This window comes from Crinia signifera, chromosome 7 (genome assembly GCF_055691185.1).
Source record: "Crinia signifera chromosome 7, ASM5569118v1, whole genome shotgun sequence".
Lineage (NCBI taxonomy): Eukaryota > Metazoa > Chordata > Amphibia > Anura > Myobatrachidae > Crinia > Crinia signifera.
Genome location: NC_139223.1, coordinates 152,362,781 through 152,379,779, shown reverse-complemented (window position 1 = coordinate 152,379,779; position 16,999 = coordinate 152,362,781). Strand labels below are relative to the sequence as shown.

The 16,999-nt window shown below is 42.3% G+C and overlaps 1 protein-coding gene across 3 annotated transcripts in view; it reads left to right on the top strand.

Annotated features, from left to right (window-relative positions):
• Window positions 1-16,999, top strand: part of TANC1 (tetratricopeptide repeat, ankyrin repeat and coiled-coil containing 1) — a 224,372-nt gene that overhangs the window by 136,768 nt on the left and 70,605 nt on the right. For all 3 annotated transcript variants that reach the window (XM_083154002.1, XM_083154003.1, XM_083154004.1), the window contains 3 exons: window positions 5,491-5,595; window positions 7,970-8,100; window positions 11,929-12,118. In XM_083154002.1, the coding sequence (XP_083010128.1) occupies window positions 5,491-5,595; window positions 7,970-8,100; window positions 11,929-12,118 (426 nt within the window). The remainder of the gene's footprint in view (window positions 1-5,490; window positions 5,596-7,969; window positions 8,101-11,928; window positions 12,119-16,999) is intronic.

The following is a 16,999-nucleotide window of genomic DNA, read 5'->3' as shown; positions in this document are numbered from 1 at the left end:
GGGCGATTATTGTCTGCACACTTTCCCCACCCTTTAACATTCATTTAAAACAGTGGTCCCCAAAGTTTTTTGAATCACAGCACCCTAGAGCAGTGGTTCCCAAACTTTTTTGGATCACGGCACCCTATAGTATCATATTTTTTTTCATGGCACCCCTAGGAAAAAATTAGATACCAAAAACTTCAGAAAAAAAAATTAAATTAAATAAGTTGCGCTTATATGTCCTCTTTAGGTCCAGTTATGTGAGTAATGAGGAACATGATTCACTTCTGTTTATCCACATGTTATAATTGGCAGTCACAAGTACTGATTTTCCTTATTACTTTGACCATATATCATTTGAATTTGTCCTGGACCACCAACCCAGGGCACCCCTGCAAGTGCTCCGCGGCACCCCTGGGAGCCACGGCACACAGTTTGGGAACCACTGCCCTAGAGTATTAGGAGTTTTTCAAGGCACCCCTACAGTACTTCAAAAGTTTCTTATTGATAAATTATATAAAAATCTAAGTATTTATTAATTGGATTGAGTAAGGTATGCTTAACTGTCATCCCTAGGTTCATTTATGTGCTGGTGGTGGACATAGTTGTGGTTCTAATTGTCCACATATTCTATCTTTGGCATATACCAGCACTAGTTTTGCCTATTACTTGGACCATCAAATTATTTTTTTTTACTCATAGCTGTGGCGGAACTTGTGGGTGGTGAGCACAGATGCAAAAATATAATTTTGCCCACCCTCCTCCACACCAACCCAAGTTCACAATACGCAACACAGCAGTGGGTGACGGGGAGGCAGGGGGAGGAAAAGTGTGACAGTGAAAAACAGTGGGTGACAGTGGCAGCAGTGGACCCCTTTGTTCTCGGGGGCTTCGCTGCGCTGCACCTGCTGTACCAATGGTAATTCCGGCTCTGACTCAGAGATTCCACTAGCCACAAGTTTCCGATAAGGGACTCTTTTAGGATGGGTTATCCAGATACCTGGCCCGCTTTTGCTTGTAGCTCATAGAGAGGAAAGAAAAAACATGCACACATTTATACGTAAAAACCTGCCATGTGCAGCCACACATCACAACAGAACGTTGCTCAAAAGTGACTCTATAAAGTAGCGTTCCTTTATCCAACAGAGATCTCCGCCAGTCGTGTGGTGGTTTTAGATATTGTTTCAGTATAGCGCTACTTGGTCACAACAATCCTATATACTATACTGTACCCTACATTATATGCCATTGGATAGAAACAGTAGAAACCAGCTGATGCCTTCCTTCAGCTATTTGAACACATTTATACATTTTTATTTCTGTTGTCTGTGTGTGTAGATATAGATCCTTTTGACAGCTTTTATGAGTAGTCAATAATATTCTCATGGTTTGATACATTTTAACAACGCCCACTGCATTGTGTGTGTGTTTGTCCCCTCTCTTCTCCCCCCTCCCCTACACACACACCCATGTGAAGTCTGTTGGGGGAAGAAGTAAACTATTTCAGCGTTAAGCTGCGAGACTCTCTGCCACCTCTCCAGTAATTTCTGGTATGTATAACAACCAGCGCCAGGTGTTGGTTACTCGAGCTGAGCAACTGCAAATAATACAAGTAGGGTAATTACACGGCCGTTTCGCTCTGGTAAACAATCAGGGGAATAGAGGTATATGAGCGTGTCGCGGGAATGGGCTCAGAATTGTGCTGCAGCAGTGATTTACAGTAAAGACTGTAGTTACCATATTGGGGGAGTACAGTAGAGGGATGACTGCGGCAGCATTGGCAGTGGGTAGCATAGTTCATGATTTTCCAGTACCAATTATAAGTGATAGGGCAGATGTATTAAGCCTTAACAAGAGATCAATTCAAGTGTGATAAAGAGAGATAAACGTCCAGCCAATCAGCTCCTTACTGACTTTTTTCAAACACAGCCTGTAGCATGGCAGTTGGCAGGTGATTGGCTGGGCGTTTATCAGTCTCTATCACACTTGCATTTATCTCTTGTTAAGGCTTAATACATCTGCCCCAATGTATTTCTGTAACATGTAATAGTTATGCCATTCACCGGACCAGCATACATTATATACGTATATCTATATCATCCGAGTAGAGTATATGGAGGCAGGATGGAATAAAATATTTCTTTAAAATGGCAAACTGTTAATAGCGTGAAGCATTTCCAGGTCACCTCCTTCATATACCCAATATGGGTTCTGTTCTTTTGCTTTGATATATGTGGGTTCCCCATAGTTGCTGAAGAGGGCCCTGGCCTACATTTATACCACATTCAGACAGGTCGGGGGCTTCGTCCCGACTTTTGAACATGGGTTGGATCCCGGGACCAGCTCCGTACCCCTTTTAGATTAAATTAAATTTCCAGGGCAAACATTTGAACCCATGAATATTTCCTAGAGGAAGGTTGCTTAACCTGGGTTCTTTCTCTGTATGAACCTGTCGTCCCGGGTACTGTTCTCTAGTCGCGACCAGGATTCTGTTTTTAACCATGGCAAATTCCCATATAAAAATCTCTGAGTGAAAAGGGGATTATCAAAAAAAAACAATACCCTGCACTGACAGCTCTGTATAGATTCCCCATCTTCCTCTGTGCTCTACTCTGCTCACCTGCTTTTTCCCCTGTCTTTAAATTCTGTTAAGATCTAAAAAAATATCCCTGTGTTTAATCTGGTCTAGTTTCTATAGGAAATGATTTGCAGTTGCGAAGCCCCAGTAACCAACACCTGGCCTTGGTTGTGACACATACCAGAAATACTCCCCTTGATCAAACTTTTGTTCCATAGATCTTCTGACAAGATCATGGAAGGTGTTGATAAAAACCCCGCTACATAGTATAACAACTAGAACATGAAGTATAAAATACCATTCCAGTCTATGAAATGAACAAAATAAATGACGAAAGTACTATGATCTAGATCAGTGGTTCTCAAACTGTGGGTCCTGACCTTCTCCGCATGGGGTCGCGACTATGTTGCTGACCATCAGGCTGATGACTTTTCTAATCTCAGTCAGTGATTCAAGGAGTCTGAAAAATCAGTTGAATTGTCTGTTACTTTAGACTCCTCCCATCATTTTGTGCCTCCACAATGCTGCCATGTATGTACTGTCTGCGGACTACACATGTGATGTGATGACCATCTGCAGTAACTTGCTGGGGTCCTGTAATTATTTTTATTGTCTGTCTGATGGGGTCCCAGAGCAAAATAGTTTGAGGACCCCTGATCTAGATATATAGTATAGTGCTCATTCTAGCACCTGCCATCTTTGAAAATCCATGCAGTTCCTCTTCCCTGCTTGGGGTTTCACTGTCTGATGTGGTGTTTCTAGCACAGGTCTGGTTTGCATATCAGTGCTGATATACAGATCACACTGTGGTAGAAGCACTACAGCAGACAGCGACACCCCAGGCAGTTAAGAGGAACTGCATGAGTTTTCAAATATAGTGGGTGCCAGAATGAACACTATAGTATAGAATAGTCATAAAATGTAACCTCACAAAAGTTAAACATCAATCCTACATACCGACAGGTGGGAGCAGGGCTGGCTCTACTGTTACGCAGCTTTAGGCAGCTGCCAAGAAAACCTGGATCTGGGGTCACCACTATGTCTGCCTATCACAAAATTAAGGATGTCTATGTGGAAACCATCCGTGTTGCATTTAATGCAGGTGGCGTCATGGGTCTTCTAAGATGACACCTCCACACTTTCACTTAAGGAGCCTGAAAGTGGGTATTGATGGCAGAGGGGCCGTAATGCAATTCCCCATAGTTTTTAAATAAAAGGGACCGCCATTCAAATAGATTTATGGGAATGCACAGGTAAGCCTACATTCTCTGTTAGGACAGGGCTGAATTTCAGGTGACCCTGTTGTGTATTGGATTTACTCCATTGCAGTGAGCACCACAGTGACGGCTAAAGTGGCAATAGGCAATATATATATATGCATATTTTCTGAATATGTGTGTGCATGCGGTAGGGAATATAGATTGTAAGCTCCACTGGGGCAGGGACTGATGTGAACGGCCAAATAGTCTCTCTTAATCACTACAGAATATGTGTGCGCTATATAAATAACTGGTAATAAATAGATAATAAAATACTTAAAATATATATATGTTGATATACTGTGTTATTCCAAATTTTTGTAAAGGCCAGTAGGTGGCAGTGTGACCTATGTTCTTTTACACACTCACCACCAGGAAGAAATCCTGTGTTTAACTTAATTGTTTCCAGTGATTGTTCCACATTCCTGCTCTTCCACATAGTTATATAAAGCAGCAAAAAGGATCCCATAAAACACAACAGAAAGCGGAGAAGCCATTTGTTGTGCAGTGTTCCAGAGTGGGATGTTTACAGTATAACATGACTTTAATTCATACTAAAAATGGGACAGATGCAATCATTCCTTTTAAGCTGGTGTAAAAGAACAAGAAACATATTTTGTTAATTTTGCTAATTGACCCTTTTGAAAATGGTTATGACTTTTACATCAGGCAAGAATGCAAATGTTCAGTTTTGCTTTGTCGACAGCAGTCATATAATATTGTCCCTTTTGTATTTTTATTTTGTTTGTATGTTTAGAAGAGGGTATATTATTTATTTATTGTCAGTTATTTATATAGCGCACACATATTCCACATCGCTTTACAGAGAATATCTGAACATTCAGATCCCCAGTGGAGCTTACAATCTACATTCCCTATCACATGTCCACGCACACACAGACATTCTAGGGTTCATTTTGTTGGGAGACCATTAACCCACCAGTATATTTTTGGATTGTGGAAAGCAACCGGAGTACCCGGAGTAAACCCATGCAGGCACAGTGAGAATGTAAAAACTCCACATAGTTAGGGCCATGGTGGGTATCGAACCCATGACCTCAGTGCTGTGAGGCAGTCCTTCCCCTATATGTATGAGTATATATGTAATTATATGTATGTAAATGTAAATATACATATTTGTTTTAATTGGTTGCCATGGGTTACTGCATATTTGGACTCTGTATTGTCCCAGCATGTCTCCTTATAATGGAGTAGTCTGAGGTTCCCCTACAGATTATTATACTACAACTCCTAACATGAGCAGACTAGGGGTTGTAGTGTGACATCCATTGAGGATCCCAGATTGCTACCTCATATATGAAAGAACAAGGAGTCTGATTAATAATGAAAAGTAAGTGCTGCTAAGTGCTACGGCAATGGCATGCCCCTTTTTTGGAAGCTGTTCAGGATCTCTCCTGCAAGGCTAATTGCTTGTCATTTTCCTGGGCACGTTTGCATACCAGAAATGACTCTCCTGATGCAGCCTGCAGACGGCACTTGGCTGTCAGTGGAAGTGCAGTGTTTCCCCCTCTGCAGAACACTCTCTTTCTCCTCTCTCTCTCTGTCCTTACCCTGGGCTTAATCTCACTGTGAGAACTCAGGCAGCGCGTCATGAAGCTCTGACATCCCATCTGGGAAGAATAAGACATGCCCAAACCTTGTTCATTGCAGGGCCAATGAGGAAGCCGAAGTATGTTGAAAGTCCGCGAGTGCCAGGAGATGCAGCTGTAATGCCATTGAGAAAAGTCTCAGAGTTGCCGGACTCGAACCAGAATGGTGAGTACCCCAGCGCTCTCATTTATCCTGTCTCGCTTGTCATGTCACAGCGTTTAACAGAAACTGTTCAGGGAAGAATAAACTCCCAGGGAAACGCCTGCAGGCAACTTCAAAAAGCAAGCAGTGTTCCATCTCATTGCCTTGACTAATGTTTATTGGGCTAGCAGATATTCCTTCACTTATTGAGGTATTTCGGCAGTGAAAGTGTGTGTCGGGCAGGCAGGTTACTCCCTGTGTGATTATGTATTGTTCTAAGGACTCTGTCCATGTTTTATTTGGCTCCGTCAACGCCTCAACCTGCAAGCCCATGTATTGTATACTGTGAGAGAAAACTTGATTTTCTTGTCCGAGCGGTGGTGGAGCTAGGGATTGTGTTACCCCGTTGCTATAACCCAGTTTGCCACGGTCACGTTAATGTAATCAGCCACTTAAGTATTTTTTTTTTATTATTTTAAAACACTACACTGGGAAAATCCAATGCCTCAGCCAGCTGTTGCTGCAAATGTTCCAGCACTTCACAAGGGTTAATTAGGGAAGTTTAACACTTGGAGTTCTGGTTGGCAGCAAATTTCCGTACAAGTCTGCAAAAGGGGTTAAGTGGGCATGGCACAGACTCAAGGCTAAGATTGGCAGAGCCATGGAGCTAAAGAACATTGCCCAGGAAATGCCTAACAACTTAATCTTGGCAGCTGAAGTATAAGTACATCAGGGGGTTAAACACAAATTCATGGCAGTGATATATCTTGATTAACCCATGCCATCCATTTAGGAAAGGTTAATGCAGTTTATTTTTTCTGTGCAGAACTGCTTAGGAAAGGGTTAACCGTGACTGGTAATTAACATTTGGACCTTACTCAACATCTACAACAGAGGTGTAATTTTGGGAGGCAATGGAGTCATCTGCTGCCGGGCTCCTGCTCCCAGGGGGCACCTCTCCTCAACTCCCCAGGAAGTTTGAATCCATTCATTGAAAGCCCTTGATATCGCTTCTGTGGCTGACCTCCTCCTAGCAGGACCATAGATGTTACAGTCTATTTATTTTAAACATAATATACATACATACATATGAGATGCTGTGTGTGTGTGGGGCACCAATATATATCTAGCCTCCGGGCAACTGGGACGAACTTACGCCACTGATATGCAAGATGCGGTATAACTAACTGAAGCTGCAGATCTGTGCTCGATCTACCCCGTGTTTCCGCAAAACTATAATTAGAAAACTTACTGTATGACTCTCTTTAGCTGTTGTGGAACATTTACATGGAGTCATGCCCTGACAGCTGCTGATTTGTAGGTAATGCTGGGACGTGTAGTTTCTCAAATGTGAAGCTACCAGCTACCCAAGAGCTGTGTATAGGCTTATAGCTGTCAACTTCTAGTGCAGGCACTTGTCAAGTGAGTAAGTACATGTGTGAGTCTGACATCGGATACTCTCACCGTTTTTGTATATGGAACATGTATTTTTTGTATACGGTTACGTGTTAACCTTCAATCGGTACTTGAGATATATGTTTACACCAGATAGCCTTTCATCTTTTTCTTCTTTCCAGACCACCAGCTGCTTATGTTAGGAGCCCAATCCTAATATTAGCTAAAGTCTTAACCCCCAGTAAGTCCCCCTGCCCGGAATATTTCAGGCACCTGGCTCGACCACTTGATAACTTTAGTCCTTTCCTCCCTCTGCAAGGCACTTGTTTAATGGAAACTGCAGCTAACTCGTCACTGTCTGGGCACAGTAAATATGACATGATGGGCCGACTGTCTCGCTTTCACGGTGTCTGCTTTGAAGCTCCTGTTTTGAGGGTTAATTAATTTGCCCATGCAAGCCAGAGTTCACACCAGCATCTCCAGATCTGACAGGAAGGCGGACGTAATTGGAATACAACTAATGAATGGGTATATGGGAAGCAGGACGGGACAAGACTGACAATGAGGCTGCCCCAGTTCCTGAAGGAGCATCGGACCTCGTACTATATCCTCTAACAAGTCTGCTGCAGCACATCCAGGCAAAACCCCAGTTTCTTTTTAACCCTTTGGGTTCCTTGGAGGTCAGAAGTCTCTAGGTAGTTGCGATGTTGACAATTTTCAGAGCCTGCTCGTTGCCTCCTGTTACTCATGGTTTTGTATACATGGAAAAATGATCCAATATCAGTTTACACTAAAGTCTATTGTGACCTACTGTATTATCACAAACTCTGTAATTCAGGTAGAACGTGCAGAGTCGTTGCCTCACGCTGGGCACATAAAGATAATTTCATTGCTGGTTTATTTCTGTTCAGAGTAAAGTGTTAAGCACATAATGAAAGCCTTCAGTCAGCTGGCCGAGTAGGCCTCCCATGTTGATGTCTTCTGTTTTATGATATCCATCTAGAAACAACTCTGGATAAAAACCTAGGCTGTTCCCCCGCTGCTCAGGAGCTGATGACAAGACTTGGATTCTTGCTGGGTGAAGGAATTCCGAACTCTACACGAGTATCTATGGACGAGAAGAATGAAACTATGGTAAGCATGGCACAGTGGTCAAACCTTTTATGTACTATGCTATCAAGGGCCCTTTAGGTCTAACAATACCACAACTAATATATTACGCTACTGTCCTGTCATTCAAGCACCGGAAAAAGTTGTGGTCAAATTGGCCAGATTTGGTTGTGCATGTAACACAGTTATTGGAGTAAAGGGGCCATCCTCTGATCCCCGATACGCTGACCAGATGCGCCGATCAGTGTGCATTGATGATTGGGGATCAGCATGCTAAAAATTTCTGATTCCGCAATCCTTTTGGAGGATCAGGATTTTTACACTTTTAATATCCCTGATCCCCTGGCGCGACCGTCTGTGGATCAGGGACTTGCCCCAATACACTGCTGGGTAATGGGCACCATTAGGCAATGTGTGAACATAAATACCAGCCAAGAACAGTTACCATCCTGATACAGTATCTCCATAATTGTTGACAACTCAACACTCTACCCTACCCCACAAGCTCGCTGCCTAGGGGTCATCCTTGACTCTGAACTGTCCTTTATTCCCCAAATCAATATAAAACACTTCTCGCATATAAAGCTATGAACCCTACTACACCAGCATATATCGCTTTACAGATCTCAAAATATCTTCCAACTTGACCACTCCGCCCTGAACAAGATCTGCATCTCTCTTCTGGGGATACAATCGACATGCAGGAAGGTCAACATGGGGAAGGTCGACATTGGGTTTTTCATTTTTTTTATTTATTTTTAGCTGACATGTGCCGACAGGCAGAATTTCATGTCCTACCATCCACTAGGGCGTGGTTGGAGAATAAGATAGTGTGTCGAGCGTGCTGCGTTTCAGTGTCCATGTCGACTGTCGACATTCGGGATAAAAAAGTGAAAAGCCCCATGTCGACCTTTTGACTATCGATCTTCCCCATGTCGACCTAATGCATGTTGACCTTCAGTCATGTCGACCTTCAGTCATGTCAACCTAGTGGTGTCGACCTAGTTGCTGTCTATCCTATGATCCATACCCCTCTTCTACACGGATCACTAGCTCCCATTCACTATTACAGTACTTTCATCGGGCTGCCCCACCCTATGGAATGCCTTCCACGCACAATAAGACTCTCCGCTAGCCTCCAGACTTTCAAGCGTTCCCTGAAAACTCACCTCTTCAGGCAGCATATCATATTTAAGTTCTACACGCATAACCCTCTGAGGCACTTATGTATTGTATAGCTTCCCTTCCGAACCTGTAACTTGGTGGGACTGCTATGCTACAGTATTACTGGTGCCTGTCCTTGTGTTTCCCACCTATATCCCTTTAGATTGTAAGCTTGCAGCAGGGCCCTCCTACCTCCAAGTCAGTCTGTTGTTACCCAGTTTGTTCTATCACTGTCTACTATTGTAAAGCGCAACGGAATCTGCTGCGCTATATAAGAGACTGTAACGGAATCTGCTGCGCTATATAAGAAACTGTAACGGAACCTGCTGCGCTATATAAGAGACTGTAACGGAACCTGCTGCGCTATATAAGAGACTGTAACGGAATCTGCTGCGCTATATAAGAAACTAACGGAATCTGCTGCGCTATAAAATAAACTGTAAATGGATAAATATCATGAGCGTACTGTATGCTGACTAGGTTTTCTGTCATATCTGGTACAGGCATCTTTTAATGGTTCCTTTTATCTCACACATCGAGCTGTATGGTATACAGTCATTAGGTTTGACACAGCAAAGGTTGACATGCATTGGGTCAATCACCGAAGGTTGACATGCCTGATATCGACACTTGAAATAGGTCGCCATGGCTAAAGCCAACATGAATGGAAAGCCGACACAAGCATTAGGTCGACAATTGCTAGGTCGACAGTTAAAATGTTGACATGTTTTTTTAAAATTTGAGCTGACGTGCCGACAGGTGATATTTCATGCCCTATCATTCACTAGGATGGGAGGGAATATAGAATACTCTGCCTAAGGCATAATGAGCGCAGTGAGCCATGCAACGGGACACGGTACACTTAGACGGTGTCTATGTCGTCTACTGTATGTCGACAATCGGGACAAAAAAGTGAAAAACCCATGCCGACATTTTGACTGTTGCCCTTCCATCCGTGTTGACCTTAGCCATGTCAACCTATTTAATGTGTTGACTCAATCCATGTTGACGCAATGACCCATACCTAGCTGTATTTGGGTATTTTCGTTTGAAAATATGAACATTGTTGCTAATTATCTCCCTGTGTAGACTTCTTCCGAGGACACCGTCACAAATGTGTCCAGAAGCCTGTACTCATCCGTCACTATGGTTTGTGTTTGTTCCTAAAGGCTTATGTAGAGTTGAGTTGAGACAAATAGGTCCTCATACACTGGGGCAGATGTATTAAGCCAGGAGAAGAGATAAAGTAAAAGGAGATAACGCACCAGCCAATCAACTGAGTTTAAAAATGACAGTTGGGAGTTGATTGGCTGGTGCATTATCTCCTTCCATTTTATCTCCACTTTATCTCTTCTCCAGTCTTAATACATCTGCCCCACTATTCTCTATATTCTCATTATGTTCCGTGCAATTCTGCTTGCACCGAACATGTTTGTTGCATCTTTTTCAAATGAATAAGAAAATGGTCATCTTGATTATAACGTAATGCGATAAAACGGTTTCAGGAAACGGGACGGCTAGGTGTGTCTTATGTGACACTTGTGTTTGACAGAGTTTATACGAAGAGCTGCAATGCAGCTGCTGCAGCTTTTGACGCCAACTTCCGTTGTGCTTTGTGTATAGATTCAGACACAGTCGCACACAAGAAATACAAGTATCGCTGGTAAATTGTTTCTGTGCAGTCTTGGTAAGCATTTGAATGCCTGAGGTTGTACCCCAACATCCAATTGTTGCTGTATTATCAAATGCAGCCAGTATTAAACTTTGGGCCTAAAACATGTTTGTACGCAATGCAGATGCGCGCACCTGTCTGATTATCAGCAGACTACGCATATTACTGCTCATTATAGCTCCCTACATCTTTCAAAACCCATGCAGTTCCTTCTACTTCCTGCGGTGTCGCTCTTTGTTGTGGTGCTTCTACCACAGGTCTGGCCTGCATATCAGTGCTGCAATACAGACCATGTTGTGCTAGAAACAACACAGCAGTTAGCGACAACCCCGGCAGGGAGGAGGAACTGCATTGGTTTTGGAAGATGCAGGGCGCTAGAATGAACCCCATTATGGGGTGGTGAAAAAAATTCGGGCATGTAAGGGATGCTTTAAGGGCGTGTTTCTACCTTCAGCAGTGAACATGTATGTACAGAAACACGGCACCAGCAGCACTCTAATGGAATTGACGGAATTTTACTTCTATGCAGGTCTATCCACAGTGTTGTCATATTTCTGCACATTGTACAATTGTTGTTAAATAGACACCAGCACTGTACTAGTGTGGGCAGTTCTAACAATAGATTTTTCATACAGTTGTAGAGAATCTTAGTGTCTTAGTGCCATTGGCAGTGATCAACTTTTCAAACAAGTGGCCCCTCGCTTCCAATAACCCTCCAACCGACTTTGAATAAATAAAGAGCAGAGATTTTCCAGGGATGTCATTTATCTTCATAGTATGTAATGGCAACAGTGCCAGACCTGCTGAGGACTCGCTAATACTCCTTTTCCATATTTGTGTGTATACATTTTTATCAGAAAGCATATGTGCTTTCTTTTTTAAATGTGGAATTATGAAACCAATAGTCTACAATCAATACTAATATTGTGTAACAGCACTGACATGTGTAGCTGCAGCAAATGCATCTTCCTTTGACATCCTGTGTGACATGGTAATTCATTGCTGATTTCCTGCAGTGTACAGTGACAGGTCACGGGATAAGTCCCTGCTCAACCCTGACCAACAGCACGGCCTCACCGAGTACTGCCAGTCCCTGCTCCACACTAAACAGCTGCATCAGTAGAACAGCCGCCAACAGAACTAGCCCCAGTGGAACCATCAGCAGCCCCAGCTCCACCCTGGAGAGCAAAGACAGCGGCATCATAGGTATGTAGCCGAGGTGGTTTATTTGGATCTGTTTGGTTTTGAATGGTTTGGGGTTTTTTTTATTGCATGACCCTACTTACATTTCACTGTTTTATTAATGCCGTTGTTGTTGTTATACAATACATACAGTTTTAGGCTATACACAGCCTAATTAAGACAGCTGGAAGGACACAAATCTCTAGAATGTCATTGTATACTGTGGCTTTAGTATTTCCATTTACTGGAGCTAGGGGAACCAGGCCAAGCCCTGAAACACAGCCCAGACTATTACTGCACCACCAAACTTTACAGTTGGCAATACACATTCTGGCAGGAAACGTTCCCCTGATATCTGCCAATTTCCGATTGGTCCATCATATTGCCAATGGTTTAAGCCAGACATGTCCAACCTATGGCCCTACATGCCACACTTTTGCTATTAGGGAATGAGAATACTATGGCAAGGCATGCTGGGATGTGTAGTTTCACAACAGCTGGAGGGCCACAGTTTGGACATACCTGGTTTAAGCCGAGATTAGCCAGGTGTTTTAACTGCCAATGTGTTCCAATTTAGGGGTACATTTACTAAGATGGTTGTTCTATCGAAGATTGAATGTTGCCCATAGCAATTAATTAGATTCCATCTATTATGTTCTAGATTCAGGGTACTAAATATATTACAAGTAGAATCCCATCTTCAGTAGATCTTATGTTAGTAACTTCATCCCCTAGATCCTGCGTGTCGCTGCTCGGCCATGGAACTGCAATCATGGAGGTTCCCAGTGAACAGTTGTTGTTCTGACTTTTGGTTCCAAAGACTTTGGAACTTCATTAGTGACTGTTACAACAGAGAGCAAAGCGGTTGTATTTATTTCTGCTGCAACGCTCAGTGGTTCCGTTCTGCGAGTTGTTGTGGGCTGATGCTTCATGTCCAGGCTGGTGTAGCTCCTAGGTCTTTTCACTTAATAACCACTGTAGAATGGCAGATTTAATACACTGACTTGTTTAGAAGGTGGCATACGACAGCAGTGTCATTTTGTTATCCAGTGAGCTCTTCAGTACAACCTGTTCTACTACTATTGTTAGACTATTGCGGTTGCATCATTTTATACACCTGGTAGCAATGGGTGTGGAATTAGTAGGGTAGGGGAAGTGTCGGCACAGTTTTGGCCATGTAATGTATAGATCACAGATCCAGATCTCCAAAACACCGGCAGTACTTACCGAGGGTTATTTTTAATGCAAATTTGTTCAACCAGAAGAAAGCAATTGGATATTGCTGGTCAAGTTGGAAAATTGTATGACTTCTGTGTTAGTGCCGGGATTGAAAAAAATGCCTCTGGATTGGGCCCCTAGTGGGCACAGTTTTTTTGGGGAAAAACATTTTCAACCTTTTTTGTGTATATTCTAGACATCTCCCATGTAGTGTAAATGGAATAGGCACAACTATAGTACAGATCTGTACTACATAGCAACATTTTAATATCAACACTGTAACCAACCCAGACTCAGACCCAGGTTGAATAGAAAGTGAAATCTCCCCATGTGTACGCACCAGGAGATGCACATTTGTGCCATAAAAGGACACCGCACATGCCAAGTGGCACAGAGATCTGCCCTGCTGGGATTGGATGTTTGGTTGCGACTGCAGGAATAGTGTATGAGGACTGATCTGTAACTGTTCTTGAATAACATTTTTATAGCTTTTATTATATAATGACAACCAATGTCTTTCTTAAAATGGCTTTCGTCCTAAAAACTGGATTATATAACAAAATTAGTGTGCATCCATTTTAAATTATATGTGGTGTATTCCATTAAACTGCAGATCCTTGCAAACGCACAGAGCTCTCATTCAAACAGAGGCCTGCTGTTGTCTGTAATTATTAGTTTCACCATGTAGTCTCCGAGAACTATCTGTGCTATTTCCAGGCAGACTGTCTAGTGGTGTATGGGAGACTTCCCTGCCCGCCGTGCCTGTAACGGACAACTCCTGTTTTATTTGTAGCTTTTGATAGTGAAGCAAAATCTTACTAATTAATTAGTTATTAAGCAATTCGTTATATATTCGGAATACTTACTTTCCCAGAAAGCGGACCCTGAGAACCACAATTAATAGAAACCACAATTAATAGAAATATGGCAAATATCAACGTAGCTCGTGTACTCTGGCTTACTCTAGTTCTATGAACTGGAGACTAGGTTAAAAAGAGGAAGCTATTCTCTCAACCAAAATGGAGATTGGGCACACTCGCGGCATTGCATTATAATAAGGGAGACCTCAACCTAAGGAACAAGTTCTATAAACTGCATGCAGTATGACCACTGTGAAGAGCATGTGCATGTGTGTCCTGACAGCCATTGCGGCCAAGGGCAGACGTACCCTTAGATGTCTTCTTATGCTAATGTTTGAACGGGATGCAGTCAAAATCCCGAGGGTCAAAATCCCAACAGGGACAAAATCCCGAATGGGTTATAATCCCGACAAGGACAAAATCCCGACATGTAAAATCCCGACAAGGACAAAATCTCGACATTTAAAATCCCGACAAGGTCAAAATACCGACATATAGAATGTACAGGTGAAACTGTCAACATGACTTTGGGTAGACAGGTCGCGAGGTCGACATGGCTTTTTTCACTGACATGTGCCGACAGGCGGGATTTCATGCCCTACCATCCACTAGGGTGTGGTGGGAGAATAAAATAGTGTGCCGAGCGAAGCATTGCGAGCGATGTGAGGGGCTGCGGTTCACCTCCAACTGTGTCCATGTCAACTGTGCATGTCAACTGTGTCGACATTCGGGTCAAAAAAACAGTGAAAACCCATGTCGACCTCGCGACCTGTCGACCCAAAGTCATGTTGACAGTTTCACCTGCACATTCTATAAATCGGTATTTTAAATGTTGGGATTTTGACCCTGTCAGGATTTTGACCGTCTGGATTTCATACCGAATCCGTTTGAACATGTACTGCTGTTTTTATATACTATTTTAGCGGCACAATCTTAAACAGATCAGATATTAGCATATTGCCATTTCATTTTTTTTTCCAAAGCAAATTATCACTTCTGCCACCTTACCCTTCTATTTAATTATCACTTCTATAGTACATGGTAACAGCTTACAAAGGCAAGTAACTGCTCTCAGGACCTCTGGGAGAATGGCTGCAAGCATTCCTTAAGAGAAATTTATAGCTCGTGAAACAAAGTCGTTTTGGTTTATTTTTCTCCCGGTTTCAGTCAGTGGCGTGTAGTACAGGGCATTTAAATTGGTCTGTCCCGTCATGAATGCACAGTCCTTTCCCTGGTGTGCTCTTGTAGTGCAATAAACTGGCTGCCCTTTAAGATTGATTTTCTCAATGTAAATCTATGCAAGATGAAAAGAATGAGCCAAATAGTCTGCCCTAAAAATCAGTTTTCTGGTTTTGACAGAGTGAGGAAAACGAGCCCTGAGGATTAGCTGGCCAGACTGACTAAACTGAAGATTATGTGTAGGGATTTGGCACATATCAGCAATATTTTACCATTGTCAAATACGCTGTATGTGACACAAACAAAAGCATCAGTTCTGTCATGTATCATTTTTCAGGGGCAAACTTAAAGCGTTTTGGAAACTACAGTCTGTTTATTTTATAACCTTAAAATTCGATTATGGTTTTGAGTTGATATACAGAGTATTAGAGAAAATAATAAATTCCTCTAAGGATGGTATAACTCCCAGAGTTTTTGGAATGTCTTTGGAATTTCCAGTATCAAGTGTCTGTCCCCATACTTCTGGGAAATGATTTTGAGCATTACTAGAGCAATATGATGTAAGGTTGGCGCACATGCTGCTGGTGCAGATTTGCACAACTACTATTCAACAAGATCAAGAGCAGGGTCAGAGTGCTGGGATTTAAGACCCATGTTGACGCTTTCATACCAGGGTTTTTCAGAAAATTCCTGGGTTGAAAAGCTTTAACTCAGTAATTTGCTTCTTGTTTGAAAGGGGTATAAGGCAATAATTTGATAATGAGTGGAGGTGTAGAGTGCATAATAACTGCTTCTCTAAGGCAGTAATGTAATAAGCAGAGGGAGGGGGGTGCAGCACAACAAATACTATAAATGTGATAAAAACTAGCCAACATTTATGTATAGAAATGAAACTCTTAATTGTACTAATTCACAATTACACAGCATATAAGTGTATTTTTGTTAATTTAAGTAATTTAAAAGTGCATACACACTAGAATGATTATTTTTTTTTGACCAATATCATTTAGAAGGGCCCTCTGAACGATATTGGCCAAAAATTGTCCAGTTTGCATGCACGAACGACGAACGCCCATGTCCCACCTCTTGTTCATCAAGGTTCTTCGGCGACAGTACAGGCAGCTCAATTTGGATATCTTTTTTAAAAAAGCCTATAGACTGTATCTAGATCATTTGTCATTCATCAAATTGTTCAATGTATATGCACCACATCTTTAGTCCAGGAAGTACACTGGGGAAGTGCAAGGGAAATTGGTCACCAATGTCTTTCAGTACATATATCGTCCAGTGTGTATGCACCTTAAGTTAGATGTTGTAACAAGTAGTTTGAGACCAACAAAAAGACTTTAAAAGAAAACTCTAAATTGTATGTATGTGTTGTAATAGACCTCCACCAGGACTATCCACACTAGCGCTGCGGTTTTGATTCACAATGGGCACTTACTGCAGAAATGTTGAAATGAGAATATGATTTGCACGGACCAGATCAGAGCGAACTCTGAGGCTGTGTCATATGGGTGTAAACACTCATCTATATTCTAAACTTATTGCATTACGCCCAAGGCTATTCTGACAGTCCCACTCATATCATGCGTGTGCGTGTAAAAACCCCAGCCTTAATTTTATTTATTTACATTCCTGTGATGTG